The sequence below is a fragment of the Carassius carassius genome, chromosome 44, assembly GCF_963082965.1.
Source record: "Carassius carassius chromosome 44, fCarCar2.1, whole genome shotgun sequence".
In the NCBI taxonomy this organism is placed as follows: domain Eukaryota; kingdom Metazoa; phylum Chordata; class Actinopteri; order Cypriniformes; family Cyprinidae; genus Carassius; species Carassius carassius.
Genome location: NC_081798.1, coordinates 7905408 through 7916715, shown reverse-complemented (window position 1 = coordinate 7916715; position 11308 = coordinate 7905408). Strand labels below are relative to the sequence as shown.

General features: G+C 36.9%; 1 protein-coding gene across 3 annotated transcripts in view; it reads right to left on the bottom strand.

Moving 5' to 3' along the window:
• Positions 1 to 444: 444 nt before the first annotated feature.
• LOC132126077 (forkhead box protein P4-like) overlaps positions 445 to 11308 on the bottom strand; it is a 129996-nt gene continuing 119132 nt past the window's right edge. For all 3 annotated transcript variants that reach the window (XM_059537092.1, XM_059537091.1, XM_059537090.1), the window contains 4 exons: positions 7973 to 8094; positions 6553 to 6619; positions 3537 to 3709; positions 445 to 2757 (listed from right to left, as the gene is read on the bottom strand). In XM_059537092.1, coding sequence (XP_059393075.1) covers positions 2610 to 2757; positions 3537 to 3709; positions 6553 to 6619; positions 7973 to 8094 — 510 coding nt within the window. In that variant the 3' untranslated portion in view covers positions 445 to 2609. The remainder of the gene's footprint in view (positions 2758 to 3536; positions 3710 to 6552; positions 6620 to 7972; positions 8095 to 11308) is intronic.

Genomic DNA, 11308 nt, shown 5'->3' with positions numbered 1-11308 from the left:
TCAGACCATGCTTAAAAAAACGAAAAGGATCCTCCAACATAAAAAAAAAGTGGAAACTTGAAAGGTTTGAAAAGAAAAGAGTCCCTATCAGTCATCCCTTATTAGTGTGGTAAATAATACTGTTCAACAGGCAGGGTAAGCATCATAAGCAAGTGCTTGGCTGCTTTTTTTGGTATTCGTTGAACTGCATTTAATTGTGAAATACTGGTAATTGAAGTAAACCATAATGCTGAGTAATTGCTGCTGGCTTCTAGTGTCACAAAAGTACATCAGCTGTTATTTAAGTGCCTTTTGCATGTAAAGTCCTTTGCAATCTTAGATGGTGAAGACTGCATCTCAACACTGCAATTGCCTGAGCACAAGATGGGGTAGAGAGCTTCCTTTCTCAGACTGTAAGTGCTTGTACATTAACTAAAGAACCGCGCGAGACATGTCAATACTGCCTTTTTTGCTTTAAACATATGTAGTGTTAAGAACTCATTAGGTTAACGTATATTAAAACCGTTTTCTTTAAAAAAAAAAAAAAAAAAAAAAAGGATTTGCATTTTACACTTTGGTTTTTGGAATGCTCTGTAGTGTAAGTCAAAAAACAATTGATTTAACTGAAAAAAAGGAAAATTAAATATGACGTATCTGTGTTCTTTTGGCCAGTTCTTTAGGAAGAAGAAAATTATAAATAAAAAAGAGTTTTTGGTTTCCTAAATATCTCTTTGGTTACCTGTAACAAAAGTAAAATGGGGAAAAAAAACTAAAAAGCAACATATATTAAATTAAAACTCGGAATTTGGCATGGCACTACTGAGAAGGTTTTTTTTTTTTTTTTTTTTAGTTCAGCGAAAGCAAAATCTCACATGCTAATCAGACACTTTCTACTTACACAGTGAATTGCAAATAACTTTTATATATCTAATCACTATAGAACTTTGAACTGATAAAGTGAGAGTCACCGTGTTGGTTAGCCACAGTACAATTCCCCTTTGTAATAACAGCGTGAGGGGGCAAACACTGTGGTCTGAGGTATTCCGTGACCTTGTTATCTTTCACCTTAAAGCAATATTTTGTATCGCAGCTGATATCAATTGGCTACAACAGAAAATTCTGAAACGAAAAAGGTAAACGGCGCAAATCTGGGAAAATAAGATAAAAAATTTCAAAATAAATGAACAAATTAAGCAAATTTGTGAAGAAAAAAAAAAAAAAAAGATTTTCTTTTCCCCTCCAGGATCTTACAGGGAGCCCTACAATGCGTATTCCGCCTCTGTCTCTTCAGTTTCATCTTCTCTCTGCTATAGAAATGTTTGAGTGGTTTTGTTGGTATTTCACATTATATTTCATCTGTGGTTCTGTTTCGGAAAGTTTTCACTTAACGCTAAGTGCTATCCTCAATACTCGTGACCCAATGCTAGGACATTTAGGACTATTGGAGTGGAGTTTGTAGAATAAAAGATTTTGGAACTTCTCTCCCAAATGTAACCCCTTTTTGGAATGATGAGAGAATTTAAAAAGCAAAACAAAACAATCATTAACAGAAGACATAATAGTCGAATTACATCACAACGAAAAATTGATCCTTTAGAAATAAATGACTATGAAAGTAAAACGAAATCGAAAGCTACTGCACACATATTATAATCAACGATACAGTCAATAGAGTCTCTGAGCCGGTCCTCCGCAAGCCTCATGTCAGTCTGGCTGTCATAACAGCACCACAGGAGAACAACAACCAAAAAGTTCCTTTTCCTGAAATATGCCTTTTTGGGGGGTAGCAACATTTTCTACGTTTAGTCTGATAAAGAGCGAGGGGGAAAAACACAGTTGGGCAGATCCTTGCAGATACCATCAGATAAAGATAGGGACAGCGCAAGCATCCGCAGTCTGATCATAGGATAACACTGCCTCAAAACAGAACACGCCCCCCGTTTCTCTAGTCCAGTCATGTAAGGGTAGACAAAAAAGAAGAAAAAAAGGGTTGGTCAGGTGGCCAAGGATGCTGTCACCAGTCTTTCAGCTCATTTCCTTTCAGTCTTTGCCTTTGTCGCGAGTGGTGAACTTATCCATGAGAGCGCAAAGTCTTGCAGCATCACCTTGAACGAGTACAAAAATCCGGTTGAAATCAGAAGTCGTTCTAAAGATGTGTGTTTATCATCTTTTTTCCTTTTTTCAAACATCTTTCCGTTGTGTATTTATCCCATAGAAAAGCAGTGTTCTCAGGCCCAAAGAACATAAAAGTTAAAGCTAAAAAAGACTTAAGGTAAAGAAACCTTGAGAGACTTGTGGAAAAAAAAATGACTAAGCTTGTATACTGATGTTAGGTTTTCCTCAGTAGCTTTAGATACAGTGGTCCATACTTCTATCAGACCATGTTTCAGAATACAGGAGGACACAATGCACAGCTGCTCAAAGGGCCTTTTTGATGCTACTGACAGAAGAAACAAAAATTAAGAGGGGGAAATGTGTTTTGGGATTTTGAACTGATGAGGTCTAACCCTGTTTTGGTTCTTGAAGTTGTAGTTGATTTTTTAAATCTTTGTTTCTCACTTGATCTTGAAAATCTTGAATATGAGGGAGGGAGGGACAGGGACAGGCTCCGCCTCCATCAAGCCTTCCTCCTACTCCAGCTCCTCAGTGGGAAGCTCCTCCTCCATGTCGCGCTCATCAATGGGCATGCTCATGTTTTGAGTGACAGATGCCATAAGGGACATGGGTCTGCTGTCCTCCTCCATCTCAGCTGGCTCCTCCTTCACATGGACTTGGTGTCTGAAACAGAAATAACATGCAAAAGTCAGTCTGAGATTACAGAAGCATGCTAAACATGTCATTTTTGAAATATAGAAAACACTACTTTAAATCTAGACATTTGTAATCATTTATAATACAATAAGGATTAAATATATTTATAATGTTACAAAAGACTTATATTTCAAACTTTTGAACTTTCTATTCACAAAAGAATAATAATAAAAAAGTATGATTTTTCATAAAAAATATTGGGCATTAATATTAATATTCAGTGTTTTCAAAATTATTAATAAAAATAAATGCTTTATTAGCACCAAATCAGCATATTAGAATGATTTCTGAAGGATCGTGTGCCACTGAAGACTGGAGTAAAAGTAAAATACATTTTATATATATGAATTTGCAAAAACAGGTAATTCCCCATTTAAGAAATGTTCAAAACCGCAGTTGGTTTATTTTGATTAGGTAAAAAATACAGCTAACTAACACAATAAAAAGAGTGATAAAATAAAAACATGATTTTTGAAAATGTAAAAAACTGAGTTACCGAAGAAACTCTTCATACTTTAAAATAGAAAACCCTTATTTTGAATGGCAATATTATTCTTTGGTATTGGTCTTTGTTGTATTTTTGGATCAAATAAATGTTTCTTGGTGAACCAAAGTGACAAAAACATTTCTACAAATCTTACAGATCTCAAACTTTGGAATGAGAGAGTGCATTGAATTTTCATTAGAAATACACACTAGGTATCAAGGCACTAGTAATCAGTCAGCTGGGAGTTGACTAGTCTTACCCATACTGCTGTGGAGAAAGGCCAGGGCTGCAGCTGCCGTTACTGTTGACTTGTTCGACAGTGCTGCTGACATCATCGTGGCCGATGTGCAGCATGTTGAGGCTCGCACCTGTGCTGTTGTTCATCAGGGTGGTGCTGTTCAGAAGACCAAGACTGCTCTCCGCAAGTGCAGCCTGCACACACAGTTTGAAAGTATTTAGACTTTCTCAAAAGTTAAGAGAGATGCAATGATGGCTATGTTGCTGTAAAGTTATAAAGCACAAAGGTCACTGTAATGAAAATATTGTCATACTGTATGAAACTTGAGTCAAGCACAAAGCCCTCTGGTGCAGCAGTTACACAGACAACAGTGTTAATTATTGATTTTAAATGTATATAGAACTAATAAAAGATAAATGTGCTGACTGGATAGATCTAATCTGTGTGTTTTAAGAGAAATCTGGCAGCAGTGGTTGAGCAGGTTAGTCAGTGTCACCACTAGGGGTCTCCTCGCTTCCACACAAAAACCTGACTGCTCGCTGAAATAACCAGAAATGCACCAATGTGCTCATCTCTAAAACTCATGAAATACATTAAATTATGTAATATTGTTTAGTAATACTTTTTTTTCTTAAATATTTTTATTTAAAGGGGGTAAAACATGTAAAAACTGTAACAGAAGACTTACAGTGGGGTCCAAAATTAAAGAAATTTAAATAAAAAATAAACACTAGTAAAAATGCTGCTACTGTATTTCACTAGAATTTCACTTAATTTAAATTTTTGTAACACCTTGTTTTAAGGTGTCTTTGTAATGCGTTACATGTGATTACTATTATAAAAACAATTAACTATGCATAATATAGGGTTACATGCAAGTAATCCTAAACCAAAGCATAATCCTAACCTTATAGTAAGTACATGTACTTTAATATGAGTAATTAATATTACTCAGCACTTAAATGTATAATTAATTATGCTGTAACAATGACACCTTAAAATAAAGTGTAACCTTAATTTTATATATGCAGAATTAAAATGAAATTCATTTTAAATTAATTTAATGACTTAAAGAATGTTATTTATAATAATCCTAAATATATAATCATTCTTTACATAATTCATCTTTGAATTATTATTTAGAACTACATTGTACATATTTAAATTTTTTCTAAATCCATATTGTCTGTTGACTACATTGAAAACTCAGACTGGCTTTATAGACACATACATATATTACCATAAACTGCATAAAACAACAACAACAACCTTCAAGATCCAAGGCAGAAGTAAGGGCAAACCCATGTAAGTAAATGTTACATCCATATTGCCATTACTACATACAGTACAAATCTACATAAACAACTATGCATATGGATATTTTAATGCATGAGGAAAGGTGGAACGGAAAATTATTTGAACTGAAATTTGATGTGGTACTCGTGCCAATTCAAACAGTAGTGACTGCCCAAAATATGCCACCCGAGAGAAAGAAAGAGCAACAGAGAGAGGGGGGAGAAGAGAAATCCATTCTGATTCTGTGGAGACTGGGTGGTGGCGAGAAAGATGATCAGGGTCACACAAGGTGTAAAGGATGTGAACCAAATAAGGACTATTTTTTTACCCTTTAACTATAATTAATTGGAAGCCACCTACGATTTTGGCAAAAACAGACAGATCTAATAGGTAAACATGCTTAATGCCTGTTTAATGCGATGGCCAGGTTAAATCACTTTTAAAAGGTTAATTTCGGACAAGATTGTGCCTACCATACAGACTAAAACACACTCAAGGAATTACAAAAGGAAAACAGCAGAGCGCCATAGTTCTCTCACACTCTAGTAGGGCGTTGTTGTGCACGCCAGAGATCTCCACTGTGTGTCTGCTCTTTTGTTAAAGGCTAGTTTATGTGTGGCCTTTTCAGGATGAGCAGTTCCATTTCCATGGAGATGGCCTGCGGGGTCAGAGTGGGACAAACTGGGCCAGGCTGCTGGAAGTGTGTGTGTGTGTGTGTTGCCCCTTGATTAGCTGGGCTGTTTGTTTGTCAGGCGCTGACACTGCTTGTCCTGTGAGGAGATGGATGGGCCCAGACCTGACAGAGTGCCACACACGCTCACACACCCAGACCAGGACTCAAGCACAAAGACTAACCTCCCAGATCCATCTCTGTCTCATCACACAGCGTTCTTGGGAAAAACACACACACAAACACGGAAAGACAGAGCCAGGCTCCGAAAGCTCAGAACGAGAGTCGTGGTGACACCGTGGGTTTCAGATGGATTTTCTAGGACAGACACTAATTTTATGCTGTGACCTTCATTGACAAATATTTGATGCTATAAATCACATATGGCTGGCTGGGAGCGCGTGTGTAATGGAGGGAGGAGAACGGAGGAGGTTTGGGAGAAGTAGCTAATTAGAAGAGGAAATTATTATCAGTGCCCTTGTACGCTTGATCTGACCTGATCCGTGCAGGATTCCCATATTTTCTGAGGAATGAATTTTCCAGGATCTTTCCAGTTGTTTATAACTACTTTACTCGTTCAGAAAGATTCACTCATTAACCATTCAGACCAACTGAAATAAACTGAAAAGAATGATTCATTCACATATCAGATCTCACTACAGCAACTTCTACTTTAGTGTTTAGTAGACAAAAATTTTTGAGCTCTAGAAAAATGTAGTCGTATTTTAAAAAATTATGACGTTAAAGATATTATTTTCCATGCAAATTCTAATTCAGACCAATTTGCTGATGATTCATTTAGTCCAGACTCTGAACTGGTTTGAGACATAAAAGATTCATTTACAAATCAGAAAAATCAAAAGATTCAATGATGAACCAACTAAAAAGAATGATTCACTCACATGTGATATAAATGATATATTTATAAATAAACATTTTTATAATAATTAAAAAAGGTTATTTGTGATGAGTTTCAAAATCTACATTTTAAAATATCAGTCTACATTTCTCCATCATTTTCATGATGCATAATGCATAAAGGTGTCGATTTGAAGTAATGAAGGCACTCACCTGATAGCTGGCATTCAGAGAACCAAATCCCAGCCCAGAAATCATATTCTTCACGAGAGTGGGACTTCTGAAAAAGAGAAGAAAGAGAGAGGGTGATTAAGTACATGTGTGGATTACAACAAAACACATCTGACCGGAGCGCATGTTAAAAAAAGCTCCCAAACCTGTGAAAAATGCTGAGGCACTATTCTATTTATAAGAGATAAATAGAAAAGTTAAACAATGGAGAGTAACACATGCAATCTGACACAGCATGTACTGCACACACACTACTGTTTGTTCGCTTTTGTGTCGGTGCGCTACAGGGCTGAAATCTGGCACACAGGCCGTCGGCTGGGTAATTTGCCGTTGTCTCTCTGGCAGAGCTTGAGACGGCGTGTAACATCTGTTTGTACAAATGCAAGCAGGCACGCTTTTCTGCTGTGCATCTGCTCACAATGTACCCTAAACAGTGTAGACACAGACGGAAAAAATACACAGGCGCACAAACACACATGTACGCACTGCCAAACACAAGCAGGCGAAGCACAAAAGAGACCTTTGTGCTTTTGACTAGAGTCAGTAATAGGGTAATGATGGGAAGCCCATTAGGGTAATCATACATGCCAATAACGATTATAGCCCCACTTACAGTTCAGACCTACAAGCTTACGCTTTTGCTACAGGAATAAAGCCTGTTTTGGGGACTTCTGCTCAATAAATAGACCTCACTTAAAAAGTGCTGTTTTAATCCGGTGTTTCACAGGTTATTGCAACTAGTATGCCTTCAGACAGACTCCTATTTCAAGCTTTAAAGTTAAAGAAAGTCTCAGTAGGGATGCCAAGAGTGGCAGCACAACTATTTGACATCATCATTCTTCACGTCACACTCGATGCAATTTGCCTCAAGATGCAATATTTGATTTGAGGTGAAGATCATTAGTGAATAGTAATAGTAAAAACTATTAATTGTCATATATTTTAAGGTAAAAACGGTAACGGGACAGTGCCAGAGATCCCTGTGTGATGCATCACATTATATTTTGTATAAATAATTTTGTTTCTTTTTATGTCTGTTATCAGTAATGTACATTAGGGTGTTCTGTGTTACATTTTAGAATGTTTATTGCATTATTTTAGTGTTGTGTGTTACCTTTTGTCTCTGTGTGTACAGTATGGCCAATCTACTGTATATACGATTATTGGCCATGTTATATATTAACATTATATCACTTATTAAAATATATGCATCCTTTAATTGTCAGCCAACTTTTTTTTTTTTTTGTGAATTTCTGAAAACCACAGCTGCCTTTTTTCCTTTTTATTATTATTTTTTTTACAGTATGCTGGCAATGTAAAAAAATCGAAATCTGAAATGACAAGAATTTTATTCTATGGGTCAACGATCACTTTAAAGTTGACCAATCTTGAGTCTACATACCCGGTCATCTTTGGTGGTCTCCTCTTTTGGTATTCCACTTCGTCCACGGTCCAAACAGCACCCTTGACATTCTCGACCCGCACAAAGCACTTGTGCAGACTCAGGTTATGGCGCACAGCATTCTGGGTAACAGCGACGGGGCATAGAGAAGACAAGAGAGCAAAAAGCAGCAGTCAGTCTCCCGTTCCAGCCACGACTCAGCGCTCTAGGTATCTTACGCAGAATCGCGAGCGTGTCGCTGTCATTGCTGGAAACGCAATTATAGCGCGGCCTGATATAAACAGCCTTTAATAATGGCATAAAACTTATACCTGCTTTCTAATTAAAAGAGTGCACGTGATGATGAGCACAAAAGATTGTATGGCTCAGACAGGGACGTATCGACTGAGCGTATCTCTCCATCTCGAACCCGTCCCCCTCCCACCCGCACCATCTCACAGACACACAACCAATTAAGTGCACATTCTACTGAGGGGAAGTGACAATGTGGTGCCACACCATCATAACAGTGGGGAGTAAAAAAAAAAACTCCATCTTTGAAGGCAAAAAAATAAGAAACGATGCGCACTACACACCCCCCCCCTCCCCCAACATCAGCAAACCCACTCCCTGCTTTTTTATTTTAAGTTTCACTAATCAGCCACTATCTAGAATAACACCCCCAAGGGAGGCCCCTTCCTTTTCATCTGCTATTTGTAGTTTGTTCATGCCCAATTTCATTACCAATTTTAATTCGTGTATAATTAAATCCTGTGTATTTTTTCCGACGCACTCTTTTTTTTTCCTGAATCCATGAGGGAGGGACTGCTGATGCCGGAATCACTCCTAACCATAATTACAAGTGCCATAATCAGGCGAGGCCTCCCTCCTTTGAATAAATTTCCGCGTGCAGGAGCGATGATGCTTAGTTTTGCAAATGAGTTTGACCCCAATTTCAGCCTGCCACCTCACCGATTTTATTTGCATTCCCATCCGTGATGAAAGACTAATTCTTCCAGTTAAAACATTAGCAGCAATTTAAAGGGGGTCAGCCTCTGCAGACATAAACAAAATGCCCGCCTGGCTGTGTGTGTGTGAGAATGAGTGACTGGAGGGGTGGCAGCTATATTAGAAAAATGGCACGCTTGATGTGGATGTCAAAGGCGTCTCGGTTCCTTTGGTGATGGCATCCACATGAAGAGAGACAACACTATGGCCACCATTTTAGCTTAGAAATGAACAGCGACAGTAAATGTAATGAACAGCTTGAAACTGTGTTCAGAGGTTCAGAGTGAAACTGGATATTAAGAAGTGTGTATAAGACAAAGGTGTGCTGAGAAATAGGCATTTACAGCTGTGTCATTCTTTTCCTGATCGATACTGATTACTTTGTGATTTTAAACCTTCTATGAGACAATAATGCATTGGGGTGTTAACAAATTTCCTTAATAGAACAGCCCATTACTTTAAAATTAATATTACAAATTTATATTTTGTATTATACACACGTTCAAAAGTTTGGAATTTACTTTTCATTCAGCAATGATGCATCAAACTGATCAAAAGTGACCGTAAAACATTTATGATGTTGCAAAACATTTAAAATAAACACACTCGAACCTTCCATCATCAAAAAATCTTGGAAATAATTTTTAATAACTGTTTTCAACATTGATAGTAATAGGAAATTTTTCTTGAACAGCAAATCAGCATATTAGAATGATTTCTGAAAAATCTTGCAACACTGAAGACAGGAGTATTAATGATAAATCTTAATTTTGCCATCATAGATTTTAATTAAAATTTAAATATATTAAACAAAAAATTGTTGTAATAATTTCACAATATTTATTACTGTATTTTTGTTCACATAAAAGAAGCCTTGGTGCCACATAATTGCTTTTTATCAAAATAAATGATAAGGAAATTAAGGGGACGTTGCAATTACTAAAAGTTAGCATCAGCTCTACACTTAAGTCTAAAAAGCAGCAGTTTTGCAGAATGACCCAGCTGGTGTTCATCTTGTGAATAAAAGCTGCCCTCTAACTGATCAATGACTTCCCCTACTCTCCAGACCTAACTTTTCATGAAATATAGTTGGCCATTAAGAGCACCGGAGAACATGCATCTCCATTTCTATATTTAATACCGGGCCAAATGACTGGCAAGAGAGGAAGACAAGTGAGAACGTGCAGTTATTAAAATAAAAAGAAGAGAGCGAGTGTAAAAAGGTACTATAGGAAGGGGGAAAAATAGATCTGGCTCTGGTGGAGGAGGAAAAGTAGACGTTTCCATTAATTGTTAATTTCATAAAAGTGAAATGAGTTGTTAAAGATATTCCTGTCACTTTCACCTCATTCCTCTCAACTCTCACTGGCTAAGCTCACTAACTGCTCCTGGGTGCCGCTACGGTTCAAGACTATTAGCCCGCTGTTCTGTCTCGATGCCCTCAGCCTCCTTCGGTCCCTCTCTCACCTCACCTTCTCCGATTCTCTCCCTACTTTCTCTCCTCCAGAGGCTCAGGCACACAAATGAGCCTTGGGCCAGTGTTGGCTGAATGTGGGGCAGCACCTCCTCAGCCCAGGCTCCAGGCTATAGGCCACGTGAATGGCTAATGAGGAGACTGACTGACAGGAAGCGAGCTACTCATTGCGGTGTCCATTTCCTCTCTGGCCTGACAGCACCTTGCCAAGGTCCACAGCGGGAGGGGGAGGATGGGAGGGATGTATTAGCACATTTTTCTGAGGGGTGAACTATTGGCTAAGCAGGGTGATGGGTGTATGGCCCTCTAAATGGGATGGTTACATGGGCGTCCCAGGCCTTTAATGGACCAAAAAAAGAGACAAAGAGAGAGAGAGGTGACTGAAGGCTTAATTTCATAAAGGTAAGATAAAAGTTAAACTTGGTTAAGTAAAACCTATGATTATATTGAAGATGAAGAAAACAATGATTAAGAATAATCATTAAAATATCATAAAAGTAATTTTACATGAAAGTTAACAATGTTATAGATTTGTTTTATTATTACTATTATTATTTTTATTTGATTAATTACCTCATTTAATTGTAATTAAATTGTACTATTAGCAGCATCATTACTACTACTATTAATATTAATAATTATTATTATTACTTAATAAAATGTGAAAGTATAAAGGTATGTTTAGATAACTAAAAAAGTAAAAAAAAAGAGTAAAAAATGGTTATTGATTAATTTTTTTATTATTAGTAGTATTATTACTTTTCTATAATACTTCTTAATTTTTATTAATAATTTATAATGTGTAAACTATTAATATATATATATATATATATATATATGTAATAGTATTATTGCTAATATATATATTTTTTAAT